General features: G+C 40.2%; 1 protein-coding gene across 1 annotated transcript; it reads left to right on the plus strand.

The window, feature by feature from the left end:
* The first annotated feature begins 1,912 nt into the window (after positions 1–1,912).
* SQLE (squalene epoxidase) lies at positions 1,913–17,457 on the plus strand. Its single transcript, XM_071738370.1, has 11 exons — positions 1,913–2,850; positions 5,158–5,410; positions 5,684–5,864; positions 8,028–8,124; positions 11,195–11,308; positions 13,184–13,355; positions 13,643–13,738; positions 14,307–14,449; positions 15,521–15,617; positions 16,125–16,212; positions 16,917–17,457. Exons 1-11 carry the CDS (start codon positions 2,563–2,565, stop codon positions 17,107–17,109), a joined length of 1,722 nt encoding a protein of 573 aa, XP_071594471.1. The 5' UTR covers positions 1,913–2,562; the 3' UTR covers positions 17,110–17,457.
* Positions 17,458–18,873: the final 1,416 nt, after the last annotated feature.

An 18,873-nucleotide genomic window follows, 5' to 3' on the forward strand; every position in this document is an offset into this window, starting at 1 on the left:
ATCTTGCCTCCTTTTGCTCCATTTGGATTTGATTGTTTTTTTCTTATTTTTCCAGCAATTCTGCCTGCAGTCGAGTCCTGACATAGCTTCACTACTTTAAATCACTACTATACTGCAGCAGAGCCACGTGCAGGATTGTTGTGCTATGACCAGTACATGGCTCAAGAAAGGTCTCACAGAGACAAGGGAGAACCAATGCTGGGTGCCCCTGATGAGTTCCATCCTAAAAAAGGATTATTTCTGTTTTGATTGTGTTGTCCAGCCATATAGAACATCTCAGCAGAAAACCTCAAAATTCCCCTTGCCACCCTCACAGTTGGGGCACAGGGGGGTCTTCCCTCACAGAATCACACAGAATTGTCACAGTTGGAAAAGACCTCTAAGATCACTGCATCCAACCATCAACATCCCTCCAATAAAATAAATAAAATGTAAATACTAATATCTGTATCACCATGCCCATTAGAGCATGTCCTGAAGTGCCTCATCTATATGGCTTTTAAACACTTTCAGGGAGGGTGACTCCACCACCTCCCTGGGGAGTCTGTTCCAAAGCCTAACTACTCTCCCAGTAAAGAAATTCTTCCTGATATCTGGTTTAAACCTTCCCCATTTCTTCCAGTCCCATCATTATTTACTTGAAGGCCAGCACCCCCCTCCCTCCTTCAGGTAGCAGTAAGGTCTCCCGTTAGCCTCCAAACTAAACATTCCCAATTCCCTCAGCCTCTCCTCACAGGGCTTCTTCTCCAGACCCTTCACCAGCCTGGCTGCCCTTCTCTGAACTCTCTCCAGCCCCTCAGCCTCTTTCCTGTAGCGAAGGCCCCAGAACTGAACACGGGACTCAGGGTCCCCATCTCTCCCCTCTCTCCCAGGGCTTTCTCTCACCCGCACCCTCTGCAGCTGATCGGCTGCCGGCCGATTCCTGCCCCCCCCGGCTGTCCCGCAGCCGCACACTTAAAGCCTTTCCTCTTCCAAAATATTCTGGAACCTCCTCAGTCTGCAGGACGGACCGTGCAGTCCCCCAGGACCCACCAGCACCGGGACCAACGCTGCCGCCCCTGCATCCTGTGAGCTGCTTGCCTTTAGCCTCCTGTGCACCGCAGCCACCAGCAACACCAGCACCAACACCAGCACCAGCAACACCAACACGGACACCAACATCAGCACCGACACCAGCACCGACACCAGCACCGACACCAACACCGACACCAACACCAGCACCAGCACCGACACCAACAGCAGCATCGACATCGACACCAACACCAACACTAGCACGAACACCAGCACCAGCACCAGCACCAGCACCAACACCAGCACCAGCACCAACACCAACACCAACACCAACACCAACACCAACACCAACACCAACACCAACACCAACACCAGCACCAGCACCAGCACCAGCACCAGCACCAGCACCACCACCAGCACCAGCACCACCACCAGCACCAGTCCCCGGTCCCCGGTCATCGGTCCCCGGTCCCTCCCTCCTGCCACCCGCCCGCTCCCACCGCCTCCGCACCCCTGGCAGTGCGCAGGCGCGGTCCGCATGAGCCAGGCGCGCGGGAAGGGCGCCAACCGGCGCGCGACTGCATCAGGATCAGCAGGAGGAGGATCAGGATCAGGAGGAGCAGGATCAGTCCCTCATCCCGTAGCCATGGCAACCGCGGCGCTGCCGTCCCCGCCTTCCCATGACGTCACATCGCCCTAGGAGCCCGTCGCGCGCAAGCCCCGCCTGCCTCCCGCTCTGATTGGTGGCGGGGCCGTGGCGCCATCTCGGCATAGCGGGGCCGATTGGGCGGGTGCCGCTGGGGCACGGGGCGCGCGGTACCTACGAGGAGGCGGTTGCTCATTAGCATAGCCCCGCCCCCCAGCGGCGCCCTGCTGTCCCCACCGCCCCCCCCCCACCGCACCCCCGCCCTTGCGGGGTTCTCGCCGTGAGGCGGTACCGGGGCCCGGGGCGGGGAACGGGGCGGGGGGGAGGGGGCGAGCGCCTCATCCTCACTCCGTGAGGCAGCTGCGAGGGGTCCTGAGCCGTGCAGGTGGGGCATCGGCGGTGCCCTGCCGGAGCCGCGTCACCGGTGGTCAGCCTCTCAGCGCTGTGACCTCACGCACCGGCGTGGAGGCTCCTGCCCCTTCGCCGACACCGGAGGAGCATCCGTCCCGGCAGCCGAGGCGGGGCTGGGCACAGGGGTGAGCCCGGGCCGCGGCGGGGACGAGCTCCAGCTCGGCGAGCATCGTGTGTGGCGAGCTCAGGCATTTGAAAGAAATTTTATATTTATTTGGTTGATTTTTTTCTTTTTCTTTTTTTTTGCCTTCTTGGCATTTTTGGACCCTCTTTCCGGGCTCCTGGGGCAGCCAAGCGAAGTGGGGCTTGTTCCCCTACAGGGTATTGTGGACCTCCTTATTTTTGCATTGAGATCTCCCTCCAGTCGCAAAGGAAATCTTTGCATTTCTGTACATATATTTTTCACACCTTGACCAAGACACGGTTTTGGACAGCATCCATCGGCGGGAAAGCTTTGGAGGAAGCAGCCAGGAGCAGTGACCAGTCCCCTCACGATGTGGACTTTTCTGGGTATCGCCTCCTTCATCTACGTGTATAAAAAGTGTGGAGACCTCATGACTTATGCCAATAAGGAGGTGCTACTCTCCGTGCTGGTGTTTTTCTCCCTCGGCTTGCTGCTGTCATACAGGTACCGCTTCAGGGGACCCAAACAGCAGCAGCAGCAGCGGAATACCCACTCGAGCTTGGTGTCAGACATTCTCTCAGCTTTACCACTTGTTGGCTTCTTCTGGTCCAAACCCACCCCAGGGTCTCAACAAGTCGAAAAACCCAAATCCAGAAAGGTAGGTTCGATTCAGCTGTGGCGTCTGGGGTGCAATGTCCTGTCCTCCTGCCGATCCCTCTGGCTATTGAACCTCTGCCCTGGTGAGGAAAGGAGCTAAGAAAGGGTTGGGGTGGGTTTGTCTTTAGATGCTGGATGTCTGATTCGTCATGTTTTGCATTAGTTTTGGATGACGAAACAAATTTACTTGTGAGATAAAACAGGAGTTTTGTAGAGTCAAGTCAAATGTTTGTGTTTGAAGAAAGAATTGTAATAAAGGAGCGTTATACTAATAGGAAAATATCTTCAATTGCCAGTCTGTTGTAGAGATAAAAGGCTGGATCGTATCTTCTGTAGGGAAGGGCAGGAGCTGGGACTGTTCAGCCTGGATAAGAGAAGGCTTCAGAGGTATCTCATGAATGTGTATAATAAATACCTGAAGGGAGGGTGCAAAGAAGGTGGAGCCAGGCTCTTTTCAGAGGTGTCCACTGGCAGGACCAAAACCCCGGAGATTCCCTCTGAACACCAGGAAACATTTTTTTACTGTAAGGGTGATTGAGCAGTGGCACTTCGAGTGCCAGTGTGGTGGTGGAGTCTCTATCTTTGCGGATATTCAAAATGCAACTGGTCGTGGTTCTGGGCAGCCTGCTCTAACTGACCCTGCTTGGTGAGGCGGCTTTGGAGTAAGTGACCTCCAAACTCAGCCATTCTGTGACTCTGTCATCAGCTTCCTAATAGTTCTGTATAAAACACATTTGTCTAGATAACTGCAGAGAGTGATTTGAAAAGTGTTGCTTGCACAGTAGCTACAGACTCAGTCTGTTCTGCTGAGCTCAGTGTGAGACTATAGTTTGTGACTGGAGCTCAGCTGGAGTTTTGCCATCTCAGACTACTGACTAGACATGCATATTCAGTACATTTGTGGGTCTTAGCTCTGTTTGGCTTCTTCCCTGTGTGCTTCTGGGCGTTTTAAGATGGGCACTGACCCCTGGCACAAAGGCCCCTAAAACTATTTTTGGCTGCAAGACAAAGGTTCTGGATTTTTAGTTTGTTTTTCTGGTAAAGCCTGCCTTTACCCCAATTTCTTGTAGTAGCTGAATTCAGATAGTTATTTTTGCACACCCTTGCTGTGTTGTTGATATAAACACAACACTATGACACTGGAAAGCCTGGTGTCAGTGTTGTTTTTAGCATTTATTTTACTGATGCAATCATATTTTTACCACTGTCAGCACTGTAGGCCTGAGGCATTTGTGAAAGAGTGATTTGAACTTGTCATGCTCCACAAGGTGGGTGCAGCACTGTCACTTCTCACAAAGTGAGCACAGCTCCCCAGATGTGGAGGCCAAACAAAATATCATGTCCCACAGAGTGGACACAGGTAGGGTTCCCCAGAGTGGGGGTCATCCCAGGGAGATTCTGACTGGACCCCCTTGCTTTCTAAACTCCCTCAAAGATGTGCCTCGGTGCGGCTGGGCCCAATCCCCCTCCTCCTCTAATTAATCTCTTTTTAACAACCCATTGGATGAGATTAAGTTCAGGACTCCATTCTACCAGCTGGATAAATGACTTCCAGGTTTTTAGTGGAATCGCCCATGCAACTTTTTTGACTTAAAATTGTATGTGATTGGATGTTGGGAAAGTACTGCAATACAGCTGGTCTTCAGGTGCCAGTTTATATGTCAATGTATGTAGTCTAATGTACATAAATTCCTAGCAGTTTTAACTGTAGGTAAATGATGTGTTTTCATTTCAGGATCACTTCTTTATAACATTTACCAGGTAGTTGCTTCTGCTGGCACTTTTCTATGCTGAATATTGTCATGAACTGTTATTTTGGCAGGTAGATTGACGTACAGTAAAATTAAAGAGAAATAGTTTTTCCTGTAAATCTATTAACTTTTTCAGCCCAAAGTGCTAAGGCCTTTGTGTAGTAGTGCTCAATGGAATGAATGCACTGGTGTGTTAATTTTACAGACCAAGAATATAGGACAACCTTGGCTACTGCCTTTTATAAGAACTTGATGTTCAGTCTCTCTCAGACTACGTTAGTGGTTTGTCCTTGAGAAGCAGAGCAGTTTTAAGCAATTATATTGATTTTGTTTGAGAGGGTGTTGTTTTTTCTTTTCTTAACTTGTTTTGGGTTTGTTGCACTGTAGAGTAGAACTGGTTTCATTTCGGACAAAACTGAACTGGAAGCTGCTTTCCAAATACAGATGCTCTCTCAGGCCCCTGGGTCAAAACAGAACTAATCCAAAGTTAGCTCTCTGACAAAGTTATGATCCAGATACATTGGCACATATAACTTTGTTGGCTTTCTTTTTTAAAGGGTAGAAGAGAAGTAAACTTCTCAGATGTATATCTGACAGAGACTGCTTCAAATGCAACTTTATCACCCCAATATGATCCAGAAATTATCATTGTGGGATCGGGCATCCTTGGTTCTTCCTTGGCCACAGTGCTCTCAAGGGATGGAAGAAAGGTGACTGTGATAGAGAGGGATCTGAAAGAACCTGACAGGATTGTTGGAGAACTGTTGCAGCCTGGTGGTTTTAATGCTCTCAGAGATTTGGGCCTTGAAGGTGAGTGCAATTCAAAATGTCAATATGTGTATAATAGGAGATACTACACTCAAATATGCTTTTTTAGAAAAACCACGTCTACTGGGAAAATGAAGACTCTACACTTAATATTTTAATTAAAATTGCTTACATATTTCCAGTCTACCATTTTGAAAATATCCTTCAATGTTTGTGTTTTAAGAGAACTGGACTCTATGCAAAGAAATACTATGTAAAGAAAAAAGCTTTCTTAAAGCCTTTTTTTCAACTCATCTATTGGCTTATGTCTTGCAGATACAGTAGAAGGTATTGATTCACAAGTAGTAAATGGTTACATAATTCATGACATAGAGAGCAAGTCAGAGGTTGAAATTCCTTACCCAACATCTGAGGGTGGCCACGTGGCGAGTGGAAGATCTTTTCATCATGGCCAGTTCATCATGGGCCTCCGAAAGGCAGCAATGGCAGAGCCCAAGTGAGTCACCAGATCCAGAGGTTTAGAAGCACTGTTCCCAGCATCTATGAGATTCCTTAACCTTTTCACTCTATCCCAACACAGAAGGCTGCAATGAACAAGACTGAGAGAATGTAACAGCTACAGTTACTTGCTCAGATTCCTGCAAATTAATGAGTTGCATATGCATCATACGTTAGTCTTTGTGAAAAGTTAAACTTTAAGCTATGGAAATATAGGCTTAAATATTAGACAAAGTACTGGCCCATCTGTGTTCAGGTGTACAGAATTGGTTCCCTTCTGCTGGTTCCTTTGTTTGGCATTTTACCAAGTGAGAAATGTGTACAGCTTCTTTGGTCAAGAAACAAGTGGCGAATGTGTAAATTTTTAGAGTCATAGAATGGTTTGGAAGAGACCATTAAAGGTTGTCTACTCCAACACTCCTGCAATGAGCAGGGGCTTTTATTTCTTCCACCAATGTTATCTGTGAAAGCAGGAATCAGGCTTCTTTTACATCTGCATGGTCTGCCTTTTTTCTTATAATAAGAAATAAAGCAAAATAACTAGAAAGGGGCACTAAATGGAAGTATCTTTTTTCCATTTATTAACCTATTTCCTGTGTAACTGCATCCTTTTGTACAAGACATGAAAAGGAATATTTTGTTGAAAAATAATAGACTCTAGGTGCTGTTTTCTGTGGAGATTTTTTTTTGTTTATTTGTTTGGTTTTGTCCCTAAATAATGATTACAAGGAACACGTCTTTGTCTTTTGGCCTTACATGATGTTTATTATGAACTTGGAATTTGAAATTGTTGTTATATTATGTGAATTATAAAAGGTATCAGTAAAAGCATCTCTTTAGTACATTTAAAACGAATTACCACATTTGCTAACCATAACAACTAAAGCTTTGCTGTTGATGCTTCAAGTTAAGTGACATTTGGACCCTTGCTCAGCTTCTGGGGAAACTCTAGTAGCTGTAGTGTCTTTGAAATAGAAATTTACAAAAGTTAACACCTGTGACTTGAATTCAATTCTTCACCCGTTTTCCACACTCTCTTTAAAAAAAAAGAAGTGAGCACTTATTTAGATAACTGGAATTAGAACTATAAAACAAATTTAAAGCTGATGGGATCTGCATAACTCTTGATTCACCTCCTGTTAACCAGCATGCTTCTGCACTCCCTCACTGTTGAAGTTTTTGTTAGTGTATTTATGCATGACTCTTCACATTTTGACACAGCCAACCTGCCTGTTGCCTGGCAAATTAAGCCAATCAGTATCTGCTCTGAAATTTCTGTGCTGGCAGACATGTAGCAAAGATATAAATTAAGTTTTTCATGTTCCCTCTGGCAGCCTAAAATATCAAGCAGCTGTATTCTTTTGTGGACTTTTAGCTCATTTCTCCAAGCTGTGGCATTCCATCTGGACATGAAAAGATTTGTGAGGGAGAAAGAATGTCCATTTCAAGCTACTGAGTCTGAACTGCTGTGATCAGGTTTAACAGCTCAGATCCAACAAGGGATTACAATTTATAGAGATTTCATTTGTGAAACCAAATCGCCCTGGTTGGGAGTTGGATGTTAATGATGCTCAGTTCAGACTCCAAACTGAAGCATTAGCAGAAATTTAAAAGCTAATTTAAAAAAAAGAGTCTGTGCTGGATTCCTGAGGTGAAAAGCTGGATGTCTCTGTCATAATAGTCTCTAGATTACTTTGGACTATTCTGAGAATTAGGTACTGTGCTCTTACCTAGTGTTGAAGTGCTGCTTTGCATCTTGCTCCTGGGGTCTGCCCAGAGTTAGGTCTCACATGCACTGTCAGTGTTTCCCACCATACAGCAGGGATGACACAGTCAGTTGTCTGAATTCTGACCATTACTAAGTGTCAAACTGCTCCCTGTATCTCTCACATGGCCGTGGAGCATCTGGAGCACAACTAGGGATATTCTCAAGTCCCGAACCCAAGTGGTGGTGTTGAACTGAAATTTCTGACAAGCACTTTTTGACATCTAGTGTGGCTTCTAAAAGAAGTCAAGAATGCATCTTTTTAAAATTTAAACAAAATGTTTGTGTTGGCAGAGACAAGATTAGTGAAAATCTGGTTTTCCTTTTGTGTCTAGTGCCTTGAAATGTTTGCATAATTAATCCTCTTCTGTTCTACTATAACCCCTCTTATTTCAGTGCAAAATTCATTGAGGGGACTGTGTTGGAATTGCTTGAGGAAGATGACTGTGTCTTGGGTGTTCGGTACAAGGACAAAGAAACTGGAGACACGAAGGTAAAACAGTTTTCCATTATGATCTTTGTTACAGTATCGAGAAAATCGAGGGTTGGCTTATCTATGTGTATATAGAGACACAACTTTTTAAAAAGCCTGTTTTGGAGAACTGGTACAGAAATATTACAATTATCAAGCAAGTGAAAGGTTTAATGAAGGAAGGTGTTTTCTAGTGGCTACAATCCTGGCATATGGGAATTCTTATTATAACTTCTTGTTTCAGTGTCTCTGGAGAATTCAGCTAATTATTTATTTCAGCATTCATGTGTCTGGAATTTTAATATATTTTGAGCATTACTGGTGGAAAAACTAATATATTATGATTTATGCTTTGCTTGTGTTTGATAGTCTACATTTCCACATACACTTTCACAGATCTAGCCTCTTTTAATTGCATCACTGATATAATTAGTGTTATTTGCCTCAAACAATGCTAAACTGGCTAAATGCTATGAATCTGTATGGACTTACAATCAAAAATTGTAGGAGAGACCAGTGCAGGTAGAATCTCTGTACTGAAGTTCTGGATATACTGCCTAATCTCTAGATACACCAAATGTGTAATCTCCCCCTTTATCAGCTTTAAAATTGCTTTTTTGCCTAAAGTTAAGTAGCCGGTGTGTTCAGATGTGCTCTGATGGGGAGCACAGAAATCACTTGTCTGTGCTCTGCTGCCCTCCAGACCAGACTGAAAAAGTTCCAGAGTAGTTGGGAGATCCTGCACTGAGCTTTACTAGCAACATCTCTCATCTTCAGGTCCTTTAGAAAAGGAAATGGTAAAGGCAAATGTAAACGAGCCTTTTAAAGTACTTACCCAAAATGTAGGAGAGGTGGTTTTCACAGGCCAGTTGATGGCAGAGTGCTGTAAATAGGAAGCTATAAGAGAGCTGAATGGAATCAACATCCTTGGTGCTTCCTGAGGTAGCTGGAGGTAGTGGGATCCAGTTCCTTTGTCTGCCTTTAGTGTAATATAAAATAAATAAGGCAACATTCAAAAATCCACTATAGTTGAATCACACATGGGTGCTGAAAAGACAGGATGGGGGAGAAAGCTATGGAAGAGGGCTGTTAGAAGGGTTTTTTTTCCCCCAAATATAATTGGCTTCATCATCCAATAATACAGTAGGGAGCAGGGCATTTTTTGTTTCATTTTGGAGGTGGTTGGATGGTTGTAGTGCATATTTTGCTTTCAGATGTGTTTTTAACCTTTACACATTTATGGATAATGATGTTGTTCATGTAATGTTAAGTATAGCTTATTTGACCAGAAGCAGGGTGAGCAGTGTTTTAGCCTCCATCTTTCCTGACAGCATTTATTTTGTTCTTAAGGCTTTGAGTTCACTATCTGTGTAATGGGGATAAGCAAATTCATATTTCGCTTTTAATGCTAAAGTTCCATGACTGGAAAGAGCTCTATTATTTGCTGGCCTAAATCTCCTTTGATTGGAGAAATGTAGTGTTAAGAAAGTTCTGCTAAACATTTCTTCTAACTCTCTCTGTCTACCTGTCTGTCTACTTTTTACAGCTGAGGGAAAAAAAAAAACAACCTACAAAACACCAAACCAAACCCAAAGCCTGTTAGCATTCCTTATCCTGCTTTCAAGGAAAGGAGGCTGATCTATGTTGTGTGTCTGATTTTCTGTTCTCTTCATTCCCATTGGCTACCAAGTTACCTTTGAGATTTGTGTTCTGTTAAATAAGGTTGAAATCAGCCAGTGTACTAAAAGTTATAACACTTGTGAAAGCAGGGCAGCCAAAAAGAGGAAAGGTCTTAGTATGTCAACTGGAAAAAGCGCACCAGGGAACCTGTATGGGCAGGTGACCTTGCTCTAATTGCATGAATAATTAGAGCCTGCAATCATCTGAGACAGAAACCTGTAGGAAAGAGTGTTTGTTAGTTCTGCTCTCTCTTGAACTGATTCTGAGCTTAATTATATAGGTTTCTGGTCTCAGAACTTACAGTATTTTACTTAGCTTGGCTCCCATCTGATTTTGTCTGACTTCCTTTCAATGTAAGGATTGTGTGTTACAAGTGACTTAGTCCCACTCCTCAGCTCCAGAGAACTGCTTGATGGGGATTCCAGGCAGGGATTTACCATTCATCTGCTGGCTCAGCAGATTCTTTCATCCTGTACTAAAATATTTTCCAGGAACAATGTTGAAACACAACACTATTTTGCCTTGTTACTCACAACCTGAAAGCTTAAAATGAAGACATGTATTTGCTCATGCCAAATGTATTTGTATTATTGAAGGGGAGGGACTAATGCTCAATATAAATCTATAGTCATCTGCATTTAAATTAGTAGCATGACTATGAGAAAGCTGTAGGTAGATTGAAACATCTACCTATACATATTTTCTAGAATAATAATGTTCTTATATTATCATAACAATAAAGTGCTTAAAATATATATTTTAATGATAATTTGCTCATGTTAGAGAAGAATGTGTGTGTTAAACATTTGGAATTAGTGTATATATTCAGGCTGATCCTTATCAGTTTACTCAGATTGTATTTTGTCTAAATACACTGTGTGTGCTTATAGTTGGTAAGTATACTGGGAGATGCTCAGAGTTCACTGCTTTGTCTTCTAAAGGAGATCTTGGTACCCTTACTGCACTTCAGTTTGTTATAATTCACTTTTTTAGTTGCTTATGCCTGGTTCTTTCATTTAAAATGTCTTTGTTTTTCTTTTTTTTCCTGAGGAATATTGTAGGCTGAAGGGAGCAGTTACTCTTCTTTCTTATCTTTGTTTTACCCAAGTTCCTACGCAGCCACCATTTTGTCTGAATGCATATCTATAAAAACTGGAGCACATTGTCAAGATAGCTCTTAGAGGAAACAGAGTTAAATATCAAGATGAGAAAGGCAAAAATTACTTCATTTCTTAATATGCTACATTACGTTATGTTACATTATAAATTTGTGATCCTCTTACTGTTTTGTAGAACATCTAATATGCAGTTGAAAATGCAGGCTTGGGAGTTGTTTCCCACTGTTCTGAAATAAAACATCCCTCCTTTTTTCTTTTCTTCTCTCTTTTTTTTTTTTTCTTCCATGCTGCAGGAACTTCATGCACCACTTACTATTGTAGCTGATGGAATCTTCTCCAAATTTAGAAAAAACCTGGTCTCCAACAAAGTTACTGTTTCATCCCATTTTGTTGGTTGCATTTTGAAGGTAACTTTTATTGTAATACTACATAAACATTTATGCTACCGTGTCTTAATCTGGTCTGAATTTCACTGATTCTGTTGTAGTTCTTTACCTTTGTGCATTGCTTGGCTATGTTGGCTTTTTGTGGCCTACACTGAGAAATGAGGAGAAAAATTTTTTAGAAGTTACTATTGACGTTTTGTTCTCAGGACTGTCATGAATTCTAGTATTAATTGTTTTCCAACAGAATCAATTAGAACGATGCTTTTAAATATTTTTTTCAGCCATTTTATTAGTTTCTGTGTCCTTTTGAGGAGTAGTTGAAAATTTTTGCTTGTGTTTTTAACTCATAAATGATTGAGGCATAGAATCCCAGCTTTAGGGCAACTCAACTTGTTATGCCAGATTTAGTGTATTAGGTACAGTTAAATATCAGATTTTCAACTCTTAAAACACTTTGTAACTGTGAGTCAGGTTTAAAAAGCCATTTTGTTAAAATGTAGCTTTCTGGTTTTAAGAACAGAGCATGGTGTTAATCTAAGCATATAGTGGAACAAAGGAGGGTTTAAAAATACTGGGTTAGGATTCAACGTAGTTTAAACTGAACATTGGACTCACTAGGCCAAGTCATGGAAAACAGTTTTGTTATTTTTGAAAGAAGAAGTTTAAGCATCTCGTATAAGGTAGCATTAAGTGCATTATTAGTGCTGTATGTTATATGGCATTATTGTCTGGAGTAGAGGTAGGGACCACAAAACCCAATTTGTAAAATCATTTCCCTGGATGTAGGAGTGTTTTGAATGGTTTGTGATAAGATCTCCATAGCTAAGATGGTGACACTCCCTTTTTCACAATATTTAACACCACTTGTTAGGAAGTGGAAATCTTGAGGTTGCAAATCCTGGCAGCTGTGGGCCAAACCACCTCTGTTTTATACTCCAGAAGAATTCCCAAACTGTGCTCCTCTGTTAAGCTGGGGTTTGCTAGTGGCCAGGACCTATAAGCTTTAAGACAAATGTGAGAATCTGGGTTGGTAGCTGCATGGCTGGAGAACCCAGGTAGAAATCCTGTGTGAGTCTAACTTGCCCTTACCTTTCTGACAGTGTGATTCTGTCCCAGGCTGTCCAGGGAAGTTGTGGATAGCCCATCCCTGAAAGTGTTCAAGGCCATTTTGGAAGGGGCTTTGAGTAACCTGGTCCAGTGGGAGGTCTCCCTGCATACGTAGGAGGGGTGGAACCAGATTATCTTTAAGGTCCCTTCCAACACAAACCATTGTGTGATACTAATAATCATTGGATTAACAGCAAAAATAATCAAACAGAAGGAGCAAGTACTACAGAACATTTGCTAGACTGGGAACACTGACTTGGAAGAACTTCAGCAGTTTTTGGGTCCTTTCCCATATAGTTACCACTGTCCCAGTGCCTTCTGTTTCTTTCTTTCTGGGTGTTTGTTTAAGACCTAGTTGGATAGGACCCTATTGTTCTTCCTTAGTTGGTATCTCCATGTAGTTTTATGCAGACTGGTGTATTTCTTTCCCTTTTAGCACTTTATGAAAAGAAAACAAAATGGTCTTACCAAAACCAACTACATTGATTACATTATAGGCTTTCAATGGCATATATTAAGTATTAGTGAGGTATTCAAATTAAATGTGCAACTTAACATATGTTCTAGTAAATATTAAAATGTATTGCCAAAAGAATTGTTGCTACACTGAAGCTCAGAGCTTTCTTTTTGTAAATATTTCTCTTGTTCATTTAAAGAGAAATAAAACAAACTTAATATGATGCGGGATTTTGTTTCAGAATATTTCAGAAAATTACTTTGTGTATCTGAAGTTTTAATATTCTTTCATTAAGCAGTCTCAATGTTTCCCCCCCTTATTTTCTTTTTAAGGATGCACCACAGTTTAAAGCTAATCATGCTGAACTTGTTTTAGCCAAAACTAGTCCAGTGCTAATCTATCAGATTTCTTCAACTGAGACTCGGGTCCTCGTTGATATTCGAGGGAAAATGCCAAAAAATTTAAAAGAGTACATGGTTAACAACGTTCATCCACAACTACCTGGTAAGTCTGGAGAAAGATTTCTATCCATAATTATTGCAATTAGAGGTGCCAAAAAAGGCACCTTTCATTGAATCCACTGAACTGTGTGGACTTCTTACATGTGTAAAACTGAAGCAGTTTTTAGTAACCATTCACCCTGCTTCAGTTCCACCTCGAACAGCAGTTGCTCACATCTGTGAGCTTAGCAGTTCTGAAGGACTTTATCTCTAAGAGAAGGTTAAAAATGGGTTGTGTACAAATACTTTAGACTGTCTTAGTAGAGTAACTCAAATATTTGATTATTGCAGATCACTTAAAGGAACCATTCTTAACAGCAGTTCAGAATGATCGTTTAAGGACTATGCCAGCCAGCTTCTTGCCTCCTTCAGCTGTTAACAAAAAAGGTGAGTATTAGAAAATAAAAGGAGGGAAAAAGGCCTTACAAACTTCTGCAACTTTAGATTTTGTTCTCATAGAGGTGTGTTTGTTGCTCAGTACAACTGTCACATAATTCTTCTTTGAAAAATAGTATTTTGAAAATGTGTACCTTTGCAGAATTTCACTGGAATGTTTATATTGACACCAGACTTCAAAATCAGTGCCTGCTTTAAGTTTGTTAGTTGCTGAAGCTAATACAAATATGGTCTTTTTAAGGATAACTTGATTAAAAACGGATCAAAATTACCTTGAAAAGTGTCTGTGTGTGTTCATGTTGTTTAACACACGTATGTATAACTGTAGAGAAAAATATTTTGACCCTGATAATCTTAAAGCCTTTTTCAGTCTGTTAATTTCAAGAAAGCCTTTTTTTTCCCCTTCTTTTCCATTTTCCTTTTTTTTAATTTTTAGTTGTTATTCTTCTTATTTTACGATGGGAATGAACTCTCAGTGTGTTTGAATTAAAAAAAAAATAGAGTTCTAAGATTATGTAATGGTCATGCAGTATCCCATTCATTTTTATTTTTTACCTAGGTGTTCTTCTTTTAGGAGATGCATATAACATGAGACACCCTCTAACTGGTGGAGGAATGAGTGTTATTTTAAATGATGTTAAAATATGGAGAATTTTACTCCAGGATATTCCAGACCTTTATGAAGATTCTGATGTTCTAAAGGTGAATTTGTATTTTGGACTTACTTAAGGCAGCTTTCGTTGCAATGAAATGGCAGACTTTTAAGTTTTATTCAACTCGAGGACATGTAAATTATTAGTGAGGCACTGCAGTTTTCAGAGCTTTGAATAGCTAAATCATATGTTAGGCATTTATAAGTGAGCTGAGCTATGATTTGGGAGTGCTGTGGCTGTGTGGCTAAAGGCAGAGTTAAAACTGCTTAAGGAGACTGCTGTGCTGCCAGTCAGCCTGCTTTGCTAGTGTAACCTGATACTCCTTATTATCAGAGGACCTGTAACATGATTTTAAGCAGGATGGGTTTGAAACCTTACACTGGTGTGAGTGGTACTTAGAGGTTAACAACTACGTGTTCAGGGTTTTTCAAGATGCATTTCAATGCATGAGTAGCCTCTTGACAACTGCAATAATCTCACAGCAGCAAGTTAGAAAATATCCTTCTTTCCTGGGAATTGGCATGATCAGTGGTGATGCTGGGTTTAATTTTTTCAACAAGATTTAGACCTAAAATTTGGATCGGTGGATGGGATTTTTCATTTATTTATTTAGTGCTTTTAATCAGGTTAGGCAGACTGAGTTGGCTAAAAGAGAGCTAGGATAATTATAGACTACAAGAAAGTATTTTACAAGTGTATTTGGAAATTGAGAGGTGAACATCAGACCAACACGGGGCTTACCTGACCTCATGCAGACACAACTCTGCTTAGCACCTCTGGCTTTCAGTTGTTTCCTAATTAGTCAACAGAGATCTAGGTGAGTGTTACCCTTTAAGTTGCTGACCTACCCCAGCTACCTACTATAGGGTGAGATTAAGCCCATCCTGGAACTACTGGTATTGTTTTGTTTTGTCTTATTCTAAATTTAATGTAAAAGGAGCCTGGATAACTGGTTCAACAAGTTTCCAAAATTCTATAAAGACCTTGAATCCAGTCTAGTCTATTGCTAAATCCACTCTACACTTTCACATGAGTAAGACTTGTAATTACTCTTGGGTAATTTTTTGAATGCTCTTCTGTATTTACTGACAGAAATACCTTTTAAAAATTTATTTTTCAGGCAAAAAAAACTTTTTACTGGTCAAGAAAAAAATCACATTCTTTTGTAGTGAATGTTCTTGCTCAGGCACTTTATGAACTCTTCGCTGCCACAGATGGTAAATATATTTTAAAGATAATTTCTGACTTGGTAAATAAATATGTCTGGGAAGGGGATATGTATCTGTGTATATTCATGTGTTTCTGTGTATGTATGGATATAAATGCATATATATGTGTGTGTGTATATATATATATGCTGATATGTATTATAAATATATCAATCAGAGGGTTTTAATGGGTTAGCTTGTGTTCTGTGCCTAGACATTTAGCTCTAGTTACTTAAACTGAGCTTTAACTTTGTGAAGGAAAGTCTGGAGATATTATTTAAAAAAAAACAGGGAAAAACGCCATCAACAAAGAAAACCAGAAAACACTTATTCTTGTGTCAGTATTAAAGAATATGTAGGCATTCTGTAAGACTATACTTTACTTAAATAAAACTAGCTCAAAATCCAGATGAATTTAACAACTGCTAAAGTTCTGGGTTTAGTATCACTGTTGTCTATGCTGAAAAAGTTTTCATTATGTGTTGAATATATTTGTTATTTTAATTCCTTTTATAGATTCCTTGCATCAGCTAAAGAAAGCCTGTTTACATTACTTCAGACTTGGTGGAGAATGTGTCTCAGGTCCTGTTGGACTGCTCTCTGTGTAAGTTCAGTGCACTGGTAATAAATAGCTGGTGATGTGAATTGGGCCAAGCATTGTGAGCTACAATGAGGATCTGCTTTGCTCCCAGCCAGTCAGCTCTGCACAGGAACAGTGATCCACTTGAGTGGATCCAGTATTTTTAGGATCATACTGAATTTAAGTCTGTTAATGTAGAGTTTCAATGAGGAAGGTAGAGGGGTCCAGACTAGCAGAGGAGCTGGTAGAGACATTTCATGCTTGACATGTTGAGAATAGTGAGGATGAGGTTTCCCATGTAAGAGCAAAAGGAACAGGGAAATCAGTAACTATCAAAGTGTTTTGAATGACCTCTCTTGTGGATGCACCAAGTCATACTACTTTGAATATGTGAGACTGTGGGGCTTTTATAGTTCCCCTTGTTTTGAATGAGAACTTAAACTGATAGAGCCTGTTAAAAATAACTCCCTTGGGGTTTATAAAAGCAGATACAGACTACTGGAAATAAAGAGAAAGCAGCAATGTGTGAAGGCTGTATTGTAGAAAGGAATACAGGGTTTGTAGCAGCTCCAAGACATTTTTTATTTTTCAGTTGAGATAGCAAGATCAGAACTGCTTTAGTGAAAAGGCTGTGTTTAATCTAGAGTGGGAATCTCTGTAAAATGAATTTTTTTCAGTGCTTTCTGATTCAGTTTATTTATGTGTTTTATCTATTTATTTTTATGCAGGTTATCTCCTAAACCAATGGTGTTGATTGGCCACTTCTTTGCTGTGGCATTATACGCTGTTTATTTTTGCTTTAAGTCAGAGTCCTGGATCACCATGCCTCGAGCATTTTTCAGCAGTGGAGCTATTCTCTACAGGAGTTGTTCCATAATATTTCCACTTATTTACTCTGAAATGAAGTATTTAGTCTATTAAAAACCAGGGGGATATGTCTGGAGGAAGAAAACATGAAAATCACGATGCCTTCAAAATCTTTGGATGTGTACTATTAATGTTGTATTATGTTTTCTGCTCCTCAAAATACAATTTCCTTGATAAGGATTGGATTTAATTTTGGTTTTGTGGTTATATACATATATATGATATGTAAATATTCTTTTATTTGTAATGAAATTTAAAAAAGGAGTTAGCTGTTTACAAGGACCATAATTAAGTGTTGACATGTGGTAGTTAAATGCCAGTTTTGTCAGAATTTCATTCCTTGCTTTATCCATTGCTGCATGCACCACTAATATTAATAAACTGAAAAGTGAAAACTGTAAACCATATGCTGCTATTATCCTTCATGCTTTTTTTCTGTTCAGTAGTTCCATAGACTGTGTCTTTCTTACTGTGAAATGTTGGAACATACTTGATTTGAGCTATTTCATGGGGATTTGCCTCTCCTTTTTCTGTTGCAGCTAAGATACTACCATACTGACACTTGAAAGGCCACTGGAAAGGATTTCAGATCCTGAAGTGCCACTGTATCTTTACCTTCAGTCACTATTGCAAGTGTCATGTTGCTCTTCTGAAATCATTCTTTACACCCTGATTAATTTAAAGAAGTAATAAACAAACCATAGTTATGTTGGCTGCTGCATTGCACTCAGGTACTGAAAGCACATGGTTTTGAAACTTTCTCCCTATCTCACTTCCTTTTAAAAACTGGAGGTGTTTTGTTTTTGGTTTTTTTTGCTTACATTCTGTGTGTGCAATTGAAGTTTAACACTGCCACAAACAAGCACAGCAATGAATCACATCCACAGAAACAAAATTCAGTCCAGATTATTTCCAGTAGACAATAATCTATAATGCTACTTATTATAATTCATGAGAATTACCATGAAAGTGTCCTTTTAATACCTGCAGTATGATTAATTTTTCCTGTTGAAGTTACAGCATGCTAATTTATGTCTTTTACTGCTGGTCACTCTTTCTATCAGTGTTATCTTTATTATAATTTCCTTTGTTCTTAAGCAATTTTTTTTCCCCTTTCTTATGATTGATTTGCATCTTGCTGTATAGCTTTTCTATAAACAATCACCCATTAGTGCAGCCAACAACTTTGAGACCAGTGAGAAATCACATTTTTTTCTACTGTCAAAATTTTGGCTATGTCTTTTGAGAATGACATAGTGCATAAGTTGTGCATAAATATACATTTTATGTTGGACTGTGAAAAAAACTCTGTGGAGAGGCATTTTTAGTATTTTATTTGACTGATAAATGACCTGTTCCTTTCCAGAAGCAAAATTATGTATATTTTTCTAACCATAACCACTTTTGATACCCTCTTAAAATTACACGCATCATTAATATGTCTATGTTTAAACTTTAGGGTAAAGTACTAATATTTTCAAATATCATTATATGTGGTAACTAAATTATGCCCCTTTAAGGGTATATAAACTTTGCAGAATTTATACAAGTGTTTTCAAAATTTGTGACAATTTAAAAAATATTAATTTTACATTTTCTATTTTTTTATATTATTTGCAGTCAGTCTCTTTAAAGTAAAGGATAAGCAGTCCTGAGCCAAATATGCATCCTCAGCTAACTTAAATAAAAAGTTCTGATACGTGTATTTTTTTTTGTTGTGTATCTCTGGTTAATGAGTTTCGTTAGGTCCTGATATATCAGGAAGTATCAGTGTGCTTAAATTTACATATATAGAATCATAGAATATGCTGAGTTGGA

The sequence above is a fragment of the Heliangelus exortis genome, chromosome 2, assembly GCF_036169615.1.
Source record: "Heliangelus exortis chromosome 2, bHelExo1.hap1, whole genome shotgun sequence".
Lineage (NCBI taxonomy): Eukaryota > Metazoa > Chordata > Aves > Apodiformes > Trochilidae > Heliangelus > Heliangelus exortis.

Coding starts and splice junctions, on each gene's coding strand:
- SQLE (XM_071738370.1), top strand. CDS start 2,563: ATGTGGACTTTTCTGGGTATCGCCTCCTTCATCTACGTGTATAAAAAG. Junction 5,411..5,683: donor CAGAGATTTGGGCCTTGAAG/GTGAGTGCAATT, acceptor TATGTCTTGCAG/ATACAGTAGAAGGTATTGAT. Junction 15,618..16,124: donor ACTCTTCGCTGCCACAGATG/GTAAATATATTT, acceptor TTCCTTTTATAG/ATTCCTTGCATCAGCTAAAG.